General features: G+C 42.1%; 1 protein-coding gene across 2 annotated transcripts in view; it reads left to right on the top strand.

Moving 5' to 3' along the window:
• ANGPT1 (angiopoietin 1) overlaps positions 1–25,171 on the top strand; it is a 326,519-nt gene that overhangs the window by 293,396 nt on the left and 7,952 nt on the right. For both annotated transcript variants that reach the window (XM_044294293.1, XM_044294294.1), the window contains one exon: positions 12,560–12,690. In XM_044294293.1, the coding sequence (XP_044150228.1) occupies positions 12,560–12,690 (131 nt within the window). The remainder of the gene's footprint in view (positions 1–12,559; positions 12,691–25,171) is intronic.

Raw genomic sequence — 25,171 nt, forward strand, 5'->3', positions numbered from 1 at the left:
ATGGGTCCTTTGGTGGACCACACCGGCCTTGTGCCAGTCCTATTCTTTGTGCAAGCAGATGCACTATGGATCCATAATACCATGACCATAATCTTTTATGGGTCCACACTGTACCTCTGTGCTTCCGATTTAACACAGAGGCACTCAGAATTTTTGGGCGCTGTTTTTCTGTGAAATCATGTAGCATCAGCACTGGATTGGAGGTGGCTTGGGAAGCGGAGTTTAAGTTTTTGCATTATTTTACCAGCCTTCCTACAGTTTGCACCAAAACATTCCTTTTGGAAAGTCCCTTTAAAATATAACATTAAAGGGATTCTCCAGGACTTAAAGGGATTGTGATACATTTATCCTCTACAGCAGCGGTCCCCAACCACCGGGCCCTGGAAGATGGTTTGCTGGGCCGCGGCGATCAGGGCAGTCTTTAACTCTGTACTAATGAAGCGCTTCCATTATGGAAGCGCTTCATTAGTACAGAAGGACCAGGAAACGGTGAAGGATCTGTACTCACCGCTTCCTGGTCCACGGCTTGGCTATCGGCTGTGCAGGGCTGCGCACAGCGTGAGGTCGCTCTGTGACCTCACACTGTGCGCCGCTATACACAGCCAGCCGACAGCAGAATGAAGAGGATCGCGATGGTGACCAGGAGCAGGAGAGGTAAGTGTTTTTTTTTATTTTATTTTATTTGCACTGGGAGCTGATGGCTGACCTGGGGGACATATGGCTGACATGAGGGGCAGACATGAGGGGCAGACATGAGGGGCAGACATGAGGGGCAGACATGAGGGGCAGACATGAGGGGCAGACATGAGGGGCAGACATGAGGGGCTGACATGAGGGGCTGACATGAGGGGCTTACATGAGGGGCTGACATGAGGGGCTGACATGAGGGGCTGACATATGGCTGACATGAGGGGCTGACATGAGGGGCTGACATGAGGGGCAGACATGAGGGGCAGACATGAGGGGCAGACATGAGGGGCTGACATGAGGGGCTAACATGAGGGGCTGACATATGGCTGACATGGGGGGCTGACATATGGCTGACATGGGGGGCTGACATGGGGGGCTGACATGAGGGGCTGACATATGGCTGACATGAGGGGCAGACATATGGCTGACATGAGGGGCTGACATGGGGGGCTGACATGAGGGGCTGACATATGGCTCCCATGTAAATAACATCACTCCCTCCCCCAGACATCTTTTACATACAGTCCCATGTAAATAAAATCACTACCCCTCCCCAGCCACCTCCAACATGCAGTCCCATGTAAATAACATTACCCCTCAACATTCAGTCCCATGTAATTTCACTCCCTCCCACAGCCGCCTTCAACATATACTCCCATGTAAATAACATCACCCTGCTACAGCCACCTCCAACATGCATTCCCATGTAAATAGCATCACTCCACCCCACTGTCCTATGTAAATAACTTCCCTCCCTTCAGCCCTAACATACAGTCCCAGTTAAATAACTACAACTCCCAACATTGCTCTGCTTCTCACACTGAGTAATATACCCCTTCACTTACCTCTCCTCATGTAGCAGACCTCACCACAGCTTCTTCCCAGGACTTCTCATCAATGCTGAGTCGTCCTCTCCTGCACTGGTCACATGATGGTGACATCATCCTGAGGATGGCAATACAGTTGGATCTGTCTGGCAGGCAGGACATTCGGGGCCTGGGACAAAACATCAGGGGTTCAGGGCCCAATTTTTTTAACCTAGCAATGCCCCTGGTATACCCTACAGTATAACCAGGTCACACCACTGCACAGTGTACAGACCTTTGCAGTTCCAGTGCCATTATACGGTGGTCAGATTATGGGAGTCAGACCCCCACTGATCCGATATTAAAGACCTATCCCAAGGATAGGCCATCAGTAGTAAATTCCCAGCAAACCCCTTTAAAGGAGTTGTCATGAATAACACAGATACTGTACATCTGATCTACCCAAGTCTCTTCAATGGAACCAATTACTGATAGGCATGATTTTATACTAGTGGGCAAAGTTTATTTTTGCTACTTTGAATTGAGTAGCAATTTGACCGTCAGGTTTTCTTCAGATTTTTGTTTCTTTCAGGCTGTAGAAAAAGAATGGTGCTAGCCTGAATTAACATGCAGAGATGGGAGCAAGATACCTAAGCGACCTTCTTGTATTCAGGAGGAACTTGTTTTAATGACCATTATCTTATAGGACTATGACCAGACAAGTCTATGATGTGATGTAATTGGAGCATTAACACATCAGAAGGGGAGGGGGTCATGTAGTACATCTTTTATGTTGCCTATATATTGACATGATGGATTCCATCGAAGACGCCTAGAAGAATCTATCATTTAGAAGTGACTGAACAAGTTCAAGGCTGCTTTTCTGGCAAACTTGTAATCTCAATGTCACTTGATGGGGCCTCCCGATGTGATTACCTCTATGCTATTGAGACTTTGTTCCAGCCAGCTGGCTTCTATCATCCATTGGAGGACTGTGAACTGATAATTAATCCCCAGTACAGTAACTGCTCAACATCCATGTCCTCGACTAATTAATTGCATTAATTAAAAAAGAGTATTCTATTGTGGTCTTTACATCAGGCATGCTTAATATATCTGCAGCCCAAAAAATCTTGAAAACAAAGAAAACATACAATACAGTGATGGCTTCATTTATGCTAATACAAGACGTTTACAATAATAATTTTTCATTCAGATTTTTTTTTCATTTAGAATTTGAAGGAAAAAAAAAGAATCTTGAGAATTTGTAGCAGGAAACTACATCACTAATTATTTTACTAGTCATGTAGACTTTGTGGCTTCTTTAGAATTAGGAACAACTCCACTAGAGGAAATATCGTGAGCTATATATACTTTTAATTAACAGGACATGTCAAGAAGAACCATAAACGTGAAGCAATTACTAGGCCGTCTAATTAGGTTGTTAACGTAAAGAAGAAGTATTCTGAATAATTAAAGGGGCATTTTATAGCAGTTCATTTGTATTCTGGAAATTCTGAAACTTTATCTAATGAGATTTAAAAAAACTATGACTACTATCAAAAGGAGACATATTACAGAAGTTAATTCGGGGTTACTAAATAACTTTTGAAGCAAATCAATCTGTTGAATATATATATAGTATACAGTATATACTAATATAATATAGTACTTCACCATACACATCCGGTGGAGGCTTATCTCTGCTGAGAACATGAAAAAAGGTATCTCCCAAGAAAGAGAATTATCTCTCCAGCGCCAGCTATTAGAAGTGGCTCCCTGTGAGTCAAGATCCGACTTTCCAACAAGCCTTGGGATTTGACAAGGGAAAATATCCAAGTCAGATAGCCATCCATAGACAGCTGTTTCAGGGTGCTTGACACTCATGAGTACAGTGAAGGATTCTGGCTAGCTCAGTGTGATACCTTGAAAGTAGTGTAGGCAGGGTGCTGAATCTCCTTGAAGAGACCAGTGTATGGAGACTTACTGGAAGTACTCAATGGTATGGAGACATATTGGCAATGTTCCATGGAAAAATAATATGCAAAGAGATATCTCCCAAGGAACAGAACCATCTGTCATTCAGCACCCTGCCTAAACAGCTTCCAAGGCATCACACTGAGACAGCCAGAAGCCTACTCCGTACTGTTGAGGGGCAAGCACCCCAAAACAGCTGGTTATCTGTCTTGGCTATATTATCTTGTCAAATCCGCAGGCTTGTTGGGAAGTCAGATCTTGACTCATAGGGAGCCACTTCCAATAGCTGTCAAGATGGTTCTCTTGCTTGGGAGATACCTCTTTGCATATTTGTTTCCCATGAAGTATTGCCAATAAGTCTCCATACCATGAAGTAATTCCAGTAAGCCTCCATACAGAACCAGCCCATCACCCTGGGAACTCTTTGGTGTCCATACACAACCATTTGGGATACACAGTGCATAAAATTAACATTAAATTGCCACATTTAACACTTCAAAACAATTATCTTTTAGCAGTGATGCGCTGGGTCATTGCATATGGTTTCACACGGTACCTCCATGTGCCCTCAAGTTCATATGGAGGTAGCATGTTCAATTGCATGCAGAAATATAAGGGAATTCTCCCATACAAGCAGAGCATATAGGATGCTAAGGCCTAAGGCTCTGTAATACAGAACCATAGAGACACCATGTGCCACTGTTCAGACTTTGTGTGCTCAACTTGATCGTCCAGATGAACCATCATAAATCTTTATTGAGTCACTCATTAACTTCATCCTAGCAAGAAAAATACAAATGGAGAAAAAGAGAAAATGTGGTGGAGGACGGGCCCAATAAAACAGACTTCACAAACCCTAAACCACTTTACATAGCAGTTTTGCTTTTCAGCAGTTCATTTGTGTCCTTGTCAGTTTGATTGTCCACAGTGTTTGTTTTACTTGTACCCATAGATTTACAATCAATTAATTGGAAGCATCTGTGCACTGAGCAATCATTTCAACCGGCCCCATAATAGACTTGCATGTTGTGTATATGCCAAGAAAATGTTCATGTAATTTTTTATTTATTTTTTCTATACACTTGCAAACATTCCTCTTGATTTGACAAAAAATGTCAGCCTGGTGAATATGGCAGCCCTAATATTTCCTCATCTTAGGGCTTATGAACATGACCATGTTAGAATTCATTTTTACATGGGTTCCTAATAGGATATTTATGGGGCCTCTACTGTACCTCTATATTATATGCTTAGGTTGGATACAAATCCAACAGAAAAAAAAATTTGAGGCATGCTCCACCAGATAATTGTGGACATAGGTATGTTTGTCCTAGAAACATGGCTTCTAGGTCTATAAAAATTCTTATTCATTCAGGTCCAGTAATTATAAGTTAGGGCATCAATTAGAATGACTTGTACAAGGAATAATTAAATACTGGTGACTCATGCTTCAGTCAGCATAATCTATTTATCATAATCAACATAATTATGCTGTTCTAACACCTCTCCCAAGACAGTTTAACCATACCTTATAGCTTTGGTCATGCAATACAATCACCGTCTAACTGCCATGAGCGCCTTGATCTGATGTTGATTATGAGAAACAGAATATGCTGACTGAAGCATGAGTCCCCAGTATTTTATGCCAGAGATTCCTTGCACAAGTCATTCTTTTTGAGAAAGTCAGTCTGATGACTAGCTAAATGTTTTCAAGAGAAACCTCAACGAGTCCACTTTATGTGACTTATTGCTACTGAAACACGTTAATTCTATGGGAAAATACTCTTGTATAGAGTATATGTGTGTGACCAAGCTTGTAAGGCACTGATGCTCTGAAGTAAACTTCACTTCTAGAGAGAATATCAACATACTGTATGCCGAGACTCTGAAATTAGCATGTACTAAGGAGCCATGTAGATCCTGCAGTAGGTTTGCATACAACCTGTCTGGCTGTGCATAGAAGCCGTACATCTTTGCATGAGGCCAAACAGCCTCTGGGCTGTACCATAGAGGCCATATGTTTTGACTTTAAAGCACTGATTCTAGGGGAGAACACCTTCATACATAAATTCCATAATTTTATTTCTGCTGAATTTGTCTGAAATCCATTACAAAAAAGGCTCCACATGAAACATAGAACTGTGGGTGCAGCCAAAATCCGCCTTCTTTCTGCTCTCCTACATACAGTAGCTCTCAACTTGCTTCATACAATGTGTCTACATCTATAGGACATCAATGCTTCGGCCTCTATTGGACCCAGCGATCATGTGATTTCCAGGTGCCCCCTGGTATCGCAAAGCTGCTTGATAGCAGACCCAAATCAGCACTGTCAGTTACTACTCTCATCGTTGAGGGCTGCCCCAGTAATAGTGGAAAACAGCAAAAGAAAAAATATATACATAACAGTAGTGATGTTATATAATATTATAAAATATATTATTTTAAAAACTGTTAAAAAATAAATAGTGTCTTCAGGACAACTACTATAGATATGTGGTAGACTATACATATTATGCATCAAAACAATACGGGGAATCCATGCAAACATTTTATTTTAATGAAAATTTATTTTAATGAAAATTTTTTGCACACAAAAAAACAACCATATAAAGTTGAAAAACATTATTTTATTCTTTTTTGACTTTTTTTATATATTACCTCTGATTAAAACTAAAAATGGAAGAAAAAAAATGATAAAATATAAAAAAAAACTGTTCTTTATGGCATGAAAAAAATCTGCATAAATTACTTTGGTGGCCCAAGAAAAATAAAGTTAGGGCTATTGAGTCAAAATTGCTGAAAAGTGTCTGGTCAATTAGGAACAAGCCAATCCATATCCATAGCACCACTTAGTAGACCGGGAATATCTACCATTGTCCTTATCATGTTGTGAAAATGCTATATGTATTTTTTTAAAGGAGACTGGAAGTCTCCCCATAATGTGGCAGCAGAGCGGTGGACATATCTGTGGTGACTAAAAATGAGCTGAGGTTACACAGAATTGTTGATTTAAATATCACTTTCGATGCATTTATAAATCTTCCAGAGAAGAATAATTGCTTTATAATTTTTTTCGCGTCTGTTGACAGGGCTTCTTTAAGTGGAAGCGTAAGATTTGATTCAAATGAATAGCTTCTTCACCACAAAACTTGGGAAAGAGTCGGAGAAATATCTTTATTTTGATTACACGTTTTTATATTATTTCAATTTCTCCGTCAGTGATGATTTATAGGCTTGGACTTTTTATACTTAAAAGTGAAAAGTCAGACATTGTAAAACTGTTTAACTTTCCTTCAGCAACATGGGAGTGTGACGGCTCCTTCTGCTGTAGAACATGCACTACAGTTGATATATTAGCGTAACCCCGGCTAACATTAAGTTGCCGAAAGATACGTATAGGCAATGTATGTTTGAATTTTGGTTTCACAGATACAAAAAATATAATTTATCTTAGTGTTGGTTATAAAATATAAGGCAAATCAAGGGGAGGTTTCTATTATGAATAACTAGATAGATAGATATTTCTAAAAAAGGGCAGCGCTCCTTATACGTAGCAATCCGGGGGCCAGCGTTCAACCCTCGATCCTGGGTACGTGAATATACAAGAAACCCAGGCACTCCTGTAGACGGTGAAGCAAACAGTGACTTGTGCATGAATACACTTGTTTTTTTCACCGTCTACAGAGGAGTGCCGTGGATGTCTTGTATATAACTAGATAGATAGATAGCATCAATTCTTCCAGGTACTCATAGTTATTGAAGGAACTCGAGAGGAAGGTTGTTCCAAACATCTTGAAGAACTAACTATAGATCTTCCATGGAATGTAGGCTTACTCAACTCCTTCTGTCTCTTCATGTAATTCCAGACAGATTCAATGATGTTGAGATCAGGGCTCTGTGGAGGCCATACCATCACTTACAAGGCTCCTTGTTCTTCTTTACACCGAGCAGAGTTCTTAATGATATTAGGCTGTGTATTTGGGGTCGTTCTCCCTGCTGCAAAATAAATTGGAGACAATCAGATGCCTCCCAGACTGCCTGTAATTCTCAGTACTGAGGACACCACTAGTCCTTCTGACCAAATTCCCAACTCCATTTGCTGAAATTCAGCCTGAAACTTGCAAGAAACCTCCACCATGCTTCACTCATTTTTGTATGGCTCTCCAGCCCTTCAGCAAATAATTTGCCTTCTGTTACGGATGGACATTTTAAATTTTGACCTGCCAGTCTAGAGCACCAGCTGCCATATTTCTGCAACCCAATTCCTATTTTTTGTATGTAGTTGAGTCACTTGGCTTTGTTTCCATGTCAAAGGTATGGCTTTTTGACCACAATTATTACATTGAGACCACTTCTGTCCATACTTCTCCAAACTGTAGATGGGTATATCTGAGTATTTCACCAGTTCTGAACTGATGAACATCTTCCAATTTTGAAGGGAAGCAAGTATGAGTTTCCTTGGCTGACCACTGTGTCTATGGTCGTCATGATCGGCCTACATCAGCAAACCAGATAGCTAAGCCGCTAGTCTAGTAAAAATAAAACTCCACATAGCGTCCCACAAGCCCCAGAAGAAGGCAACAAATTCAGTCAATGTATTAGTTGCTCAAAGGCAGCTAGAAAGTATGTAATATTGATGACACTAGCATTAGAAAATTAAAAACAAGCTAGTAATATATACAGTATATAATACATATTTTTTTTAATATTTTTTAATTATAACTAGAGATGAGCGAATTTTAGAAAAATTCAATTCAGGCTTCTCCAAATTTCACTAAGAAATTTGATTCATGACAAATTACTTTGCCATGAAGAACATTTCTTTGTATTCTAGCGGGTGCAATGATGGGAAACGGCAATCATTGAACCCCTCAGATGCCACGTTCATCGCTGATCGCGGCATCTCTTACTACAACTGTGGGCTTTAAGGGGTTAATCCAGTGGGAAAAAAAACTCAACTTATTTGCTCGCGTAGAGGCCGTCACAGCCATCTTGATCGAAGGCGAGATTTTGCACGGTGATGTGATGACATCATCACGCTGGCCGGACGCAGTGACGTAGTCACTGATGATTTCACCATGTTCAGTCAGCGGGCTAGCGCGGTGATGTCACACGTCACCCCGCGCGAGATTTTGCGTGGTATCTTCAATGTAGATGGCCGCAATGTCTTCTCCGCAAGCAAATGGTGAGTATGTTTTATCTGCTTTTTTTCTGGCATTTCAGGAAAAATAGATTTGTTACCATGAAATGCAAGGAAATTTGTCTTTGCGGCGAATTCAATTTTCCTGAAATTTAGATTAAAGTCAATTCGTTTGGCTTCAATTCGCTCAACACTACTTATAACCTACCGGCTTGATCTCCATTGGAAAAATAAACATACTGAACCTCCTTAAGAGGCCCCTTGGCCAGTAAGCTCACAATAATGAAAGGGGCTGCTTTCTCTCATCCTGACGTGAGCTGATTTGTGAATTATTTTGTCTGGTCTCATGAATTGGTGATTATTTTTGTTATTAGTGAGGTCTTCGTGTAGTTAGTAAAACGTCTCGTCCACGGTCTGAATGGTATCACAGCCTGTGTCAGTAAAAATAAATGGAGGGCAGGACATGAAAGACCATGCAGCACTAATGTCCTACTACTGCTACCAGGACCTCAGACTCTATAAACATTTGGGATTATCGGGCGCTCAGTAATACTGCGCCCGTGATTAGTGCGCTTACAGCTGCTCCTAACTGATGTCAAACACAGCATGTTAATGATCAACTCCAACCTCTACTAATAGCCGGTGTCAGCACTCCCCGCTCTCTACCTGCCATCTCTCACCACTCACTGCACTGTGCCTTACAAATGAGCTACAACGTCTTCTACTTCCCTAACCACACATGGTGGGATTAGAGGGATCATTTCTGACTGTGAATATGGTCGTTATTCCATTTTCTAAATAAAATCAAGAACAAATTCCAAAGATAAAAATTTCCTCATACACATATATAGACACTATGGGGGGCATTTATTAAGACCGGCATTTTAGACACTGGCCTTAATAAGCCCCTGCGTTGGCGGCGGATCTGCGGAAGTTATGAAGAGACAAAAGCTTTCATGGAGTATTATTGTATCTCTTATACTAGAGCAGCAAATGTCTACTAATACAGTAGATATGAACAAAAAAGATCGATAGATATGAAATAAATAGATATAGACCAATAGATAGATAGATGGATATTATATAGATGAATAGATAGATATGATTGATAGATAGATGATGAGAAAGATAGATGAGAGATAGATAGATAGATAGAAGACAAATGGACAGATATGAGATTAACAGATAAATTGGAGAGAGAGAGAGAATGAGATAGAAAATAGATAGATAGATGGATAGATATGCAATAAATAGATATAGACCAATAGATAGCTAGATATATTATATAGATGAATAGATAAATATGATTGATAGCTAGATAATGAGAAAGATCGATGATAGATAGAAGACAAATGGACATATATGAGATCAACAGATAAATAGAGAGAGAATGAGAGAGAGAGATAGAAGACAAAAAGACAGATATATATGAGATAAACAGTTAAATAGGAGAGATAGATAGATAGATAGATAGATAGATAGATAGATAGATAGATTGAAAAAAAAGGAAGGCAGCACTCAAAAAATTGGGAAGAAAATGAGTGATTTATTAACCCATAAATCCCCCATTTTCTGCCTTCCTTTTTTTCAATGTATTCAGCAAGACCTTGGCCGTCGGTCTTTTGAAGGAATTTGCACTGCTATTGCTGTTTGTGTGCTGCTCTTCACTTTTTGTTGTTTTCCCTTTTTTTTGGTTTTGCTATTTAGATAGATAGAATACCTGCTGTACTGTGGTATTAGGGGCACATTGGTTCCTCCAAATTCTGGATACAGTAACATTTTTGCTTCTACTTTCTGTTAAGTGTTTACATTGTAATTACCCCTTGGCAGCATTGGGTGACATGCTATTTATTATGCTTGGTGCATGTAGCCGTGCTGCAGACAGACGATGCGGGCTCTACCGGAGGACGGGGCCTTTCTGTACAGGATTCTGGAGCTCTCTTCATTCACCACCATGAAAGCTGTTTGTTTTGCCTTAAGTGAAAAATGAGTGTTTCTAAACTCCTAATACACAACAGGGTCTCTGAAACTCCCATTAATCGTCACATTGTATCTTTACACATATCCAAAAGATCAACATACAGCAAGCAGTGGATGGATAACTGAGGCGCACAATGCCCGTGTTATAGAAAGTATGTAGCCGACATCGCGCTCTGTACAATCACAGCCTGAAGCATATAAACCTTATAGAGGTATGCGAAAATAGAAAAATATGATTGCAGTTATGGCAAGAAAAGGGACAGGGTCATTAGCTAGAGTTCAGGATGAACTTTCTTACCCTTGTTAGATTTTGTCTTTTACTTCATCATCTTATTATTATTAAATTTTATATTATTTTATGCTGTTATACTATTGTTGAGTGATGTGGGTATGGAGAGTTGGAACCCCACTGATTTGATATTGATGGCTTATCCATAAATAGACCTTGAAACTGCAATATCCATTGTAACAGTGTCTGGTAAAGTACTGGAGGGGGTGTATATCGCACCCAGATTTCTTAGTAGTGTGAGGCATAGGAATGCATAAAAGCTGGGTTGCTTCAGCAAAGTGTAGTTTACTGAGACACTTTTGTTCAAGTAAGTATAATCAGCTGAATTTTTTTTAATGGTAGGTTGGTAGTAGGACCTGCCATTCCCTCCACACTCCAGTACAACATTTTCTTCTATCTGAAGCCAAATCCAGGTGTAGCTACTGACCTCATCACTGGAGGGATACATATAGGTCTGGGAGCCTCATTCAGGGTCACAGTCTGAAAGCTGCAAGACATTCTTGCTGTGTAAAGTCCTGATCTGGTGTTTATGCTGGGCGCACAGGTGAGGAAGACCTCGGTGTATAGTTAGCGCCCTGACGAGCAGCTACGGATTTTCTTTATGTTAACGTTCCTGTGAAATTGCTCCAGAGTCGAATGCATAACCGTGGCAATATTATTTTGGAAGGAAAATAAACTGTATTTTGACTTATTACTCTTGATAGCCTGTGCAGTGTGTCAGCAACGCTTTCAGCCCAGCACAATTAGGCCAAAGCACTGAAATAAGCCTCATTGTGATGAGCTGAAATGTTGCAGTTGGGGAAATAAAGTGGGTCCATCACCCTTTCACATGAATTGGAGGCTGCCTCATTTTTTTTTTTGTATAATTCGTTATATAGGTGGATGAAATGATGGACGGACAGATTGATAAATGGATAGATTGATGAATACATAGATAGATCAATAGATAGGAGATAGATAGATAGATAGATAGATAGATAGGATATAGATAGATAGGATATAGATAGATAGATAGATAATACTTGTTTTATTTGTGCTTAGTGCATATAGAATGTAAATTGTGAAAATTTTGATGTCAACTATTTTTTAATTACCATAAACTTTAACTTCTTTTTCATTATTTCATCACTGACAAGTCAACTCAGCCCAAAACTATTACAAAGTCCATTCAGATTGCGGCAAGCTATTGTATTGTATTGTACTAATTGAGTTTTTGCTCTAATGCAAGGTTTAGGGTCCATTCACACGTCTGCAAAATGGGTCCGCATCCGTTCCGCAATTTTGCGGAACGGGTGCAGACCCATTCATTTTCACTGGGGCCGGAATGTGCTGTCTGCATCCGCATTTGCGGATCCGCACTTCCGCATCTGTGCTTCCGTTTCCGCAAAAAAATAGAATATGTCCTATTCTTGTCCGCAATTGCGGACAAGATTAGGCATTTTCTATTATAGTGCGGGCGATATGCTGTCCGCAAATTGCGGAATGCACATTGCCAGTGTCCATGTTTTGCGGATAAGCAATTTGCGGATCCGCAAAACACTTACAGGACATGTGAATGGACCCTTAGATGTCCGGTGTGTTCAGTTATTTTACCAAGATCCTTAACTGGGGTTAAAAATCTACTATTTAGTAATTACTAGGTAAACGGCTTATCTTTTGTCTTCTGGTCTGTTCCAGATTATACTTGAAAGGTCACAGCGGAACAGCAGGAAAACAAAGCAGTCTGATCTTACACGGGGCGGATTTCAGCACAAAGGATGCCGATAATGACAACTGTATGTGCAAGTGTGCATTGATGCTAACAGGAGGTGAGTTCAGGAACAATTTATTTATTTTTTGTCTAAAAGAAAGATCACCTCCCTCAAAAACTACTTACCTATCTGTATCCTGACCGTAATCATGATCTCTGATTTCACTGCTGTCTCTTACAGGGTTCTGAGTACTAAAATATCAGAATCAGTCTGGGTTATAGAAAAAAACAATCCAAGTTTGCACTGGGTGATGATCACTTACCTTCTTCACCCTGTGTAATTTGCTACGGTAACTACGGTCTCCTCCAGAATTTTTCCTGTAGATTATCCATATCCTCCCTGCAGTGGGATACTGCCTGTGACATGCATGCTGCTGTAAAAGGCGCAGTCACCCTCCTCTCCTGTGCCTTACACCTACAGCTGTGGCTCCCCAGCATCCCGCTTACATCCTGCTCCTAAGATGCATCATCATTAGTGTTGAGCGAGCATGCTCGGCCGAACACTATTTTCACTCTAGCATCGCGATGCTCGGCATATGACGGTGTTCGGCTGAACACCGCGTGTGCTCGAGCGCGATGCTAGAGTCTCCTCCCCGCATGTTTGTTGGCTGCTCGGCAGCCAATAAACGTGCGAACAAGTACTAGCCCTCACTGTAATACAGTAGCCATGTTGGGTACTGGCATTACAGTGATTGTCTGGCCGGAACGCGTCATCGGGTGCTATATAGTCTTAGTCAGGGAGAGCTTCAGCAGAATGGAAAGATAGTGTAGGGACAGAAATTGTTTACTGTTGAAAGGTGTTTGAGACCCAAAAGTCCTTTTAAGGACTATTGTTTTATCTGGCTGCAATATATATTATTAGCGCAGTCTGCTCTAAATTACGTGCAATTGTTTGGCCGCTGCTGACAGTGACACAACCTCTGCTACATCTGTTCTGGTACATTAGCGCATCCGAAATATCTGTGACATTTGTTTGGCTGCTGTGACAATTGTTTGGCTTCTGCTCACAGAGACATTACCTGCGCTACATCTCCTGTATAACTGTTTGCGCATCCTAAATATCTGTGACATTCAGTCTGTCTTCCACAAAGTCCAGTCTCAGTAGCCAAGAGTCTGGTCATTAGAATCCTCAGCCCTGATCCTCCTTCCTCCCACCATGAGAGTCTTGGCAAACAAGTGATCCCACACTCGGATATTCCAAGGAGCTCTTTTCAGCGCCATTCATTGATTTGGGCTTCTCGCCAAGCCCCTTTGAAGAGGGACATGAGGAGATCTTGGGCTCTGATTCTCAAACTCTTGAGCATCCACAGTCAGAAGAAGATGACGGTGGGAAACGGCAATTAGTGTTTGACAAGGTGGATGATGAGGATGAGACACAGTTGTCAATAAGTGATTTTCTTGTTAGGTCAGCAAGTCAGGAGGATGACCCGAGTGAGGAAATGGAAGAGGAGGTGTTGGACGATGAAGTCATTGACCCAACCTGGGAAGGCGGCAAGCCGAGCCAGGACAGCAGTACAGAGAGGGAGGGATCCGCAGCACTGCAACAGGTTAGAATAGGCAGTGGGTTGGCAAAAGGGAGAAAGCGGGACACACCAAACAGGCCCGCAACTGTTCCCAGGAGCACCCCCTTGCGGCAATCTCCCTTGCCAAGGGGTAGGTGTTCTGCAGTCTGGCGCTTTTTTGAGAAAAGTGCAGACGATAAAAGAATTGTCATTTGCAACCTGTGCCGTACCAAAATGAGCCGGGGCGTGAACACTAGCAACCTCACCACCACCAGCATGATCCACCACATGGCATCAAAGTACCCTAATAGGTGGGCCGAACGACTGGGTCCACAATCAGTGTCTGCGGGTCACACCACTGCCTCCTCTTCCCCTGTGTTGGCCAATCCCCTGTCCAAGATGCAGGCCCAGGTGCCTCCCGCCTTGCACATGGACCTTCGCAAGCACCATCAGCTAGCACATCCACTTCTGTGTCCCAACTGCAGCATACAGATGTCTATACCCCAGGCCTTTGAACAAAAGCGTAAATACCCAGCCACCCACCCACAGGCCATAGCACTAAATGCTCACCTTTCCAAATTGCTGGCCCTGGAAATGTTGTCATTTAGGCTTGTGGACACTGAGGCTTTCCGCAGCCTGATCAAGGCGGCCGTCCCTCGTTTCTCAGTCCCCAGCCGCCACTATTGTTCCCGATGTGCCTATCCCTGCCTTACACCAGCATGTGTCCCATAACATCACCCGTGCCCTGACCAACGCAGTTATTGGGAAATTCCACTTAATGACTGACACATGGACAAGTGCTTTTGGCCAGGGATGCTACATTTCCTCGACAGCACACTGGCAGCAAGTCGTACCCTGGGATGGCACATGTGCTACCGACGCCAAGGATTGCGGGCCCTACTTCCATCAGGATTTCCGCCACCACCTACATTAGTGGCTGCAACCCCCCCTTCTCCTCCTCCACTTCCACCTCTGAATTATCAATTTGCAGCACCAGTCAGCCATCAGTCGGTAGCTGGAAGCAGTGTAGCACTGCAGTGGGGAAGCGGCAACAGGCTGTGCTGAAACTAATTTGCTTAGGTGACAAACAAAACACCGCCGCAGAGCTGTGGCAGGGTATAAGGGACCAGACTGAGCTGTGGCTCTCGCCACTCAACCTACAACCAGGCATGGTTATGTCTGATAATGGCCGTAACTTGGTGTCAGCACCGTTTGCAATTGCCAGCTCACCGGCTGTTGTGTGATGTGAGCACACGCTGGAACTCCACGTTCCACATGTCGACCAGGCTTTGTGAGTAGCAGAGGGCAGTAGTGGAATACCAACTGGTCGTCGCTTTTCCAGTCAGCTTCCGGTCTTCACAAGCGACGAGTGGGCATAGATGTGAGGTTTCACGCAACTTTGAGGAAACAACACAGATTATCAGCATAACCATCCCACTTCTGTGTCTACTGAAACGCTCGCTGCTCACAATGAAGGAGGATGCTTTGCATGTGGAAGAGGTGGAAATATGGGAAGACAGTACAGAGGGTGATAGCCAGACCACCCTCCATTTATCTTCTCAGCTCGAATTGGATGATGATGAGGAGGATTAGGAGAAGGAGCAGGGGACGGTTGCCTCCACTACAGAGGGTAGTACCCATAGCAGGTTTATTCCATCTGTTCAGCGTGGATGGGCCGAAAAGGAGGAAGAGGATAAGGAAATTGAGAGTCATCCTCCTGATGAGGACAGCGAAGTCTTGTCTGTTGGGACTCTGGCACACATGGCTGACTTTATGTTAGGCTGCCTTTCCCGTGACCCTCACGATGTACGCATTTTGGCCAACACCGATTACTGGTTGTTAACCCTTCTCAACCCCCTCTACAATAAGAACTTCTCATCTCTCATTCCTGTGGTGTAGAGGACTAGCAAAATGGTGCAATACCATAAGGTCCTTGTGAAAAAACTGCTCCCACAATTTCCAGCTGACAACGCTGGCGGCAGAGTACGTAGTTCCTTGGGCAACCGAGGAGTGGAGATGAGGGGAACACACAGCAGTTCCAACAGAGGCAGGGCAACACTCTCCAAGGCCTGGGACAGTTTCATGACACCCCGCCAGCACCCTCACCCTGATGCATGGCCTAGTGTCACAAGGAGGGGAAAGTTTTGGAAGATGGTGAAGGAGTACGTAGCAGACTGTGTCAGCGCCCTCAGTAAGCCCTCTGTGCCTTACAACTATTGGGTGCCCAAGCTGGAAACGTGGCATGAACTGGCACTCTACGCTTTGGAGGTGCTGGACTGCCCTGCCACCAGTGTTTTGTCAGAGCATGCATTTAGTGTTGCTGGGGGCATAATAACTAATAAGAGAATCCACCTGTCAACTGAAAATGCTGACGGGTTGACTCTTATGAAAATGAACAGGGCCTGGATTGCTCCTGACTTCTCTACTCCACCAGAGGAAAGCGTCTGAACATAAAGGCACTTTAAATGTGTCTTTTATGGTGTATTGAATACACTGTATTCCTATGCACTCCTTCCACCACAAAAAAGGGTATATGGTTCAATATTACTTTTCTCGTCCTCCTCCTCCTCCATCATATAAACATGCTTATTAGGCTGCCCTCGCTCCTAATGTTTTAGAGGGTCATCAGCAGGCCCTCGCCACTAATGTTTTAGAGGTTCAGCTCAGCAGCAGACCCTCATCCCTAATGTTTTAGATGGTCAGCTCAGCAGCAGATCTTGCTCGTAATGTTTTTGAGGGTCACCAGCAGGCCATCAATCATATTTTTTTAAGGTTGTGTATGATGCCCTCCTTTATGTGTAACAAAGGGTGTATTGGAGTGCCGGTTCCTTGTAATTTTTGGCAGCCCTTTCCCTTAGTGCATAGGCTTTCTGAGTGTAGGAGTTCCACTACATGATCAATTGTACCACAATGTGAATGAGGCCCTCCTTTATGTGATATACAGGTTGTATCGGAGTGCCTCTTCCTTGTAATTTTATATACAAGTAAATATACAGGAAATAATGTTTCCTAATTTTTTTCCTCTAAAATGGATTTTATCTTCGGTTTTGTGCGTATTTATTGTCAGTCTGTAAAAGTGGCGTACTACTCAGACAACATGGTTCCCAGCAGCGACCTGGGAGTCCAAGATGCATCCAGACATCCTCCCCATGCTGTTCCCTAACCATTTGGGTGGTGTTTCCATCATTTTCTGACTTTTTCCGGTGAACCAGACACCCTCTCCTCTTCAGAGCAGGGGGTGCCTGGTTTAATGCTCTGGTTCTCCCATTGACTTCCATTGTGCTCGGGTGCTCGGTAGAGCACTTGAGCATCCCAAAGTGTCCTACTCGAGCACCAGAGCACTATGGTGCTCGATCAACACTAATGATCATACCTCCAAACTTTTGAAAACAATAAAGAGGGACACTATGTGCGGCAATTTTTTTCTTGCTAGGCCATAACTCTAACTCCACCGAAAACATAACTATACACACCTAATCCAACCCAGTCCCCTAAATGCCCCCACATAGTAATCATTCATTACCCTTTATACCACCACAAAGTAGTTATGCCAACATTGTTTCCCCCTCACAGTACTTATGCTCACATTGTGACCCCTTCATCATAGTCATGCTAACATGTGCCCCTTCACAGTAGTTATGCCCTGATATGCCCCCCTTCACAGGAAGTAAAAAAAAAAAAAAAAAAAACCTGTACATTCTTACCTGGTTTCTCCGATGATCTGCACTCCCCAGCAGCAGCCAATGGATGAGGTGAGTATGTAATTTTTAGTTTTTTACCACCACTTCAGGAAAAATTGATTCATTAACTTGAAGATTTGAGCAACAATAATTACAGGTGACCCATATCTCATTTCTAAACTACAGTCTTGTCACCTACGAGTACTCAAGACTAAAGTGTGACAATTTCTATAGGCGCCATAGGAGCCTAAAGCGAACCAAAGGCGGCTACGAGGTCCATTTAAAGGGGTTGTCCCATCTCAGAAATAGGTGGCATATCGCTAGAATATGCCATCAATGTCAAATAGGTGCAGGTTCCACCACTGAAACCTGCTTCTATCTCCACTGATCAGCTATTTCGGGCTGCCGCAGTGCTGGTGACTGGTTTCCAACGCTGAACCTTCACTTGAACAGGATCTGAGCTGCAGTACACCAGCATGGCCACTACATGGTGTACTGAGCTATCTCCCTTCAATTCCATACACTGTATAGTTCCTGGTGCCACAGCAGCCCTAAACAGCTAATCGGTACCGGACTCCCAACGATGTGATCTGGAGGATAGGTAATCAATATCTCTAGCCCAAAGAAGAAAAAAAAAACTATTTCCATCATGTATATATAAAACATGTCCATCTAAACCCACCACTAATCTCAAAATACAGAGAGTGGCTGCTGATAGTGTCGGACCGGCCCACTATAGTACCAGAGGATCCTTTGGAAGGCCCAGGCTCTGATACCACAGTGGGCCCCAAGGGTCTAGTAGAAATAAACCCATCTGGAGCTGCCTTTGAAGCCAGTCACTTACCACTAGGGTCTATTTCTTTGATTCAAAACCTATTAGACTGTATTGATTATATACAGGTTGGGCCCTAAGGACAATTTCTTCTGGTGGGCCCAAGGGACCCCATTCGTACATTGGCTGCAGTTGACATGTTTTGTGATTTTTCCATTAAATGATCATCAGAATATTCTTCCAGCAAAAAGGGATTGTTCAAAGTAGACAGTCCCTTTAAATTGTTATTTCCAAAGGTAATTTTCTCTTTATGCTAGAGAGTCCGCTTGGTAATGCACATTGCTTATTTGTGACCATACAGACAGGACTGACATTGTACTAATCACTTCCAGACTGTTATCATGCTGCAGGTAAATTATTACTCTCTGGTACTCAGCTAGGTCTATGCATAGAAGGCACTTTGTGGGCGAGTAATACAACAGCCCTATTGTTTCATAGACCTCGTCTGGTGTTTTTATTGGCCGCTGTCATGTGCCATTAACAGTTCCTATCGCTCATCTGGAAGAAGCACTTTGAGAAATGTCTTTGGAAGCAGAGAGAAAACATTTACATTATTACTTATTGTGTTATTCATTCCCCGGGATTTGCTTTGAAGAGCAGATTGGCTTTAATATTATCGCAGACGTATGGTCATTTTCACGGATTTTCATGCAGTCATATGCCACTGACATGAACTCACTTACTTCCACTCAATTCATTTTTTAAGCATTTCCGATGGAGAATTCCCTTGATCCCTTACCGACCCTTCAATCCGACATAACACTGATGTAGTCAGTGAAAGATGGGAGTGCAAGCAAATATACACGCCTTGTCATACAAATGTACCTCCAAACCCAAAGCTGGAAGGAAAAGAAAAACATGACCTCCATTTAAGACTGTATTAATGTTTTTGGAGAATGTCGGCACATTGTATCATACATGATGTGATATTTTATAATCATACAGAGGTAGCGGCAATGTATACAAGTGCTATGAGGAGCACTTAGGCCTCACGCACACTAACGTATTTTCTTTATGTGTCTGTTCCGGGTTTTTTTTTGCGGTCCGTATGCAGAATTATTTATTTCAATGTTTCCGTATGTCCGTTTCGCCCAAAAATGGAACATGTCCTATTATTTTCTGCATTATGGACAGGGATAGGACAGTTCTATTGGAGCCAGCTGTTCCGTTCCAGATAATACGGAATGCACGCGGACGTTATCTGTATTTTTTGAAGATGCGTCTTTTTACAAACAGTCGTGTGCTTGAGGCCTTCTAGAGGATGAACCGCCGAGTTCACTGTCCTATGTGTAGCTGTCTGATAGGAGTGGTCAGTAAATTCTAATTAGAGATCAGCAAAGTATTTAAAAATTCGGCTGCTTCGCTGAATTTTACAAAATAATTGGCTTTATGACGAGTTTGTGGGTGACAAAGTAGTGGGTGCAATGATAGAGAGCAGCGATTGCGCTGCCCCCCATCATTGTGCCCCTCAGATGCCGCGTTCATAGCTGATTGCCGCATATGACAGTAATAACGCAGTGTCAAATTTAAAAAAAGAAATGAATGAAATCATACTTACCTCCTCCATTTGCATTGAAGATCTAGCGCGAACTGATGTCGTCATGTCAGCCGGCGTGGTGATGTCATACGTCACCGTGCATGGGATTTAATGCAAGATCTAGCGGCCAGCTAGTTGTGAGCAAATGGATGAGGTTAGTATGATTCTTTTAATTTTTTATCGTAATTCTGAGAAAATTGATTCGCTACCATGAAGCACGAGGAAATTCGGCTTTGTGGCAAATCTAATTTTCCATGAAATTCAGATCGAAGTCCAGTAACTAATTCTAATCATTGTTTCTGCTATTAAGTGAGCACTATAGACGGTATTATGCATGATCTATGAGCTATTACTGCTGCAGTATGGAGTTTCGACGTGTACTGTTTGAGTGTTTTTGAGATCCTGATGAATGTGCCGCAGATCGCTTGTTCTCGATCATCGCCCAGCGATATCGGCCCATTGCCGTGAGCTCAGTATGAATACACATCAGGAGCTGTTGGACAGCCCTGTTGAATAGTAATGAATGAGATCACCAAATAACTGAATTGTGCCTTAGATTATTTGCAACTTTTTTGTGTGTAAAATCGTGTGGCAATTTGTAGGAGTCAATGACAACTAATAACGATAGTTAACAGTCAGGGGCAGACTGGGAACTTATTGTAGGTGAGCAAGGGTGTAACTATAACTTATAGGGGCCCCATAGCAAAATATAGCCCCACCACCTAGTGTAAGAAAATAAAAACAGCAGCAAAAGTAACAATTAAAGGTATGTATAATAGCATCATATATCGGAAAGCCCACATCCATGCAATAGCCACTATATTGTTATTCCCTACAGGAAAATACAATGTTCTTGCACCTCATTGTCGCCCCCAACCTCTGGGCCTCATATGGCTATAACTGCGCCCATGTATCAGGCAAGGCCAACCCAAGTAGAAGGGTACGTCAAACTGTTAGCTGTAGGCACATTGCTGGTAGATGAGGCCAATGCAAAAGTACATTGGATAGCCCCTCTATGATAACCGGAGAGAGCTCCTCGACCCTAATATATGCAGCTTTATAGTCAAATATGGAGCACCATCATTGTATATATTTATATATAGCCTTATAGTGATATGCAGAACTCAGTCATTAGCTTTATAGTTCTATAGTGACACAGGCAGCATTGTAGCTATATATATAAAGAGCCTATAGTGTGACAAGGAGCACCATAACTACGGTATATACAGAGATATGGTATATACCAGGAGCACCATAACTACGGTATATACAGAGATATGGTATATACAAGGAGCACCATAACTATATACAGAGCTGTATAGTGAGACAAGGGGCACCATAACTATATACAGAGCCGTATAGTGAGATAAAGAGCATCATAACTATATATAGAGCTGAATAGTGAGACAAGGAGCACCATAACTATATATAGAGCTGTATAGTGAGACAAGGAGCACCAACCATAACTATATATAGAGCTGTATAGTGAGACAAGGAGCACCAACCATAACTATATATAGAGCTGTATAGTGAGACAAGGAGCACCAACCATAACTATATATAGAGCTGTATAGTGAGACAAGGAGCACCATAACTATATATAGAGCTGTACAGCGAGACAAGGAGCATCATAACTCTATACAGAGCTGTATAGTGAGACAAGGAGCACCAACCATAACTATATATAGAGCTGTATAGTGAGACAAGGAGCACCAACCATAACTATATATAGAGCTGTATAGTGAGACAAGGAGCACCATAACTATATACAGAGCTGTATAGTGAGACAAGGAGCACCATAACTTTATACAGAGCTGTATAGTGAGACAAGGAGTACCATAACTATATACAGAGCTGTACAGCCAGACAAGGAGCACTATAACTATATACAGAGCTGTATAGTGAGATAAAGAGCACCATAACTTTATACAGAGCTGTATAGTGAGACAAGGGGCACTATAACTATATACAGAGCTGTATGGTGAGACAAGGAGCACCATAACTATATACAGAGCTGTATGGTGAGACAAGGAGCACCATAACTATATACATAGCTGTATAATGAGACACGGAGCACCATAACTATATACAGAGCTGTATAGTGAGACAAGGAGCACCATAACTATATACAGAGCTGTATAGTGAGACAAGGAGCACCATAACTATATACAGAGCTGTACAGCGAGACAAGGAGCACCATAACTATATACAGAGCTGTATAGTGAGATAAAGAGCACCATAACTATATACAGAGCTGTATAGTGAGACAAGGAGCACCATAACTATATACAGAGCTGTATAGTGAGACAAGGAGCACCATAACTTTATACAGAGCTGTATAGTGAGACAAGGAGCATCATAACTATATGCAGAGCTGTATAATGAGACAAGGAGCACCATAACTTTATACAGAGCTGTATAGTGAGACAAGGAGCACCATACAGTCATGTTAAAAAATTAGGACACCCTTTGAAAGCATGTGGTTTTTTGTAACATTTTTAATAAAAGGTTATTTCATCTCCGTTTCAACAATACAGAGAGATTAAAGTAATCCAACTAAACAAAGAAAACTGAAGAAAAGTCTTTTCCAGATCTTCTGTAAATGTCATTCTACAAAAATGCCTATTCTAACTGAGGAAAAAGATAGGACACCCTCACATGTATTCCCTCTTAAATTGGCTCAGATCTCACACAGGTATATCACACCAGGTGCACATAATTAGTAGATCGTTACTCTGCATGTTGAATGAGGCTTGCCCTATTTAAACCTCAGACATTTAGTTTGGTGTGCTCCTGACTGTTGAAGTGAGAGTGAGCACCATGGTGAGAGCAAAAGAGCTGTCAGAGGACTTCAGAAAAAAGATTGTAGCAGCCTATGAGTCTGGGAAGGGATTTAAAAAGATCTCAAAAGATTTTGAAATCAGCCATTCCACTGTCCGGAAGATAGTCTACAAGTGGAGGGCTTTCAAAACAACTGCCAACATGCCCAGGACTGGTCGCCCCAGCAAGTTCACCCCAAGAGCAGACCGCAAGATGCTAAAAGAGGTCTCCAAAAACCCTAAAGTGTCATCTCGAGAACTACAGCAGGCTCTGGCTACTGTTGATGTAGAAGTACATGCCTCTACAATCAGAAAGAGACTGTACAAGTTTAACTTGCATGGGAGGTGTGCAAGGAGGAAACCTTTGCTTTCCAAGAGAAACATCGAGGCCAGACTGACATTTGCCAGAGATAAAGTTGACAAAGACCAGGACTTCTGGAATAATGTTCTTTGGACAGATGAGTCCAAAATTGAATTATTTGGACACAACAGCAGAGGACATGTTTGGCGTAAACCAAACACAGCATTCCAAGAAAAGAACCTCATACCAACTGTGAAGCATGGAGGTGGAAGTGTCATGGTTTGGGGCTGCTTTGCTGCAGCAGGACCTGGTCAGCTCACCATCATAGAATCCACGATGAATTCTACTGTGTATCAGAAGGTGCTTGAAGAACATGTGAGACCATCAGTTAGAAAATTAAAGCTGAAGCGGAACTGGACCATGCAACATGACAATGACCCAAAACATACTAGTAAATCAACCAAAGATTGGCTGAAAAAGAAGAAATGGAGAGTCCTGGAATGGCCAAGTCAAAGTCCAGATTTGAATCCCATTGAGATGCTGTGGGGTGACTTGAAAAGGGCTGTACGTGCAAGAAACCCCTCAAACATCTCACAGCTGAAAAAGTTCTGCATTGAGGAGTGGGGTAAAATTTCCTCAGACCGATGTCGAAGACTGGTAGATGGCTACAAGAACCGTCTCACTGCAGTTATTTCAGCCAAAGGAGGTAACACTCGCTATTAGGGGCAAGGGTGTCCTATCTTTTTCCTCAGTTAGAATAGGCATTTTTGTAGAATGACATTTACAGAAGATCTTGAAAAGACTTTTCTTCAGTTTTCTTTGGTTAGTCGGATTACTTTAATCTCTCTGTATTGTTGAAACGGAGATGAAATAACCTTTTATTAAAAATGTTACAAAAAACCACATGCTTTCAAAGGGTGTCCTAATTTTTTCACATGACTGTAACTATATACAGAGCTGTATAATAAGACAAGGAGAACCATAACTATATACATAGCTGTATAATGAGACAAGGAGCATCATAACTATATGCAGAGCTGTACAGCGAGACAAGGAAAAAAAATACAGAAAATGTACATACTGTATATATAAAGTTACATAAAGTTGTCTGGGACATGCAAAAATTAGGGGATGTGATAATATAACAAAATACCTATTAGTCATCTGAAAATGTCACTACCGTTCCAGCGTTGCCACCTAAGCGCTGTCCCTGGTCTATGCTGTGACTACCATGACTGCTACTGACAAGTTCTAAACCCCAAATTTTAACCAACACGGGCTCCGTAAATATTATATATTTAACTTCTACGTTATAGTTTTGAAAGTTCAGGACCCTCCATCTAAAATTAAAATGAATGCCCAGCACTTGATTTACATGCACTGCTCTACTCTAATAGATGTGATGTTGTCCATATGCCTGATTTAAAGCATGTTAGGGCAGCAAGTCCTTCCATAGAAGTCAAGAGAACAATTAGCATGTACAAGTCTAAGATGTTTAATGAGCGAACTGTTCTGGATGCACAGTGAGGAATAGCACACGCTGACCGAATAACAAACCCTACAAAGGAATAGCTATGGGCATTGATGGACGGAGAGCAGGCCCGTGTCACAGCTGCTTAGTCAGAGCTTGACACTTGGCAGAAAACTCTTTGATCTACCCTATGCTAATTCCAAAGAATCAATGTCTTCCATCAAGTTGTGTACAGTGATGTATTGTGTTATGTTAGCCGTTCCAGTACAGATAACAGTACATTATATTAACTAGGTATCATAATATTACATCACTGGGCGTATATAGAAATATAGAATGGCTTTTGTTACTGCCGCTGGAACCATGGAAGACCATGCAGCTTGGTAGCTCTCATAGG

This window comes from Bufo gargarizans, chromosome 5 (genome assembly GCF_014858855.1).
Source record: "Bufo gargarizans isolate SCDJY-AF-19 chromosome 5, ASM1485885v1, whole genome shotgun sequence".
Taxonomy (NCBI): domain Eukaryota; kingdom Metazoa; phylum Chordata; class Amphibia; order Anura; family Bufonidae; genus Bufo; species Bufo gargarizans.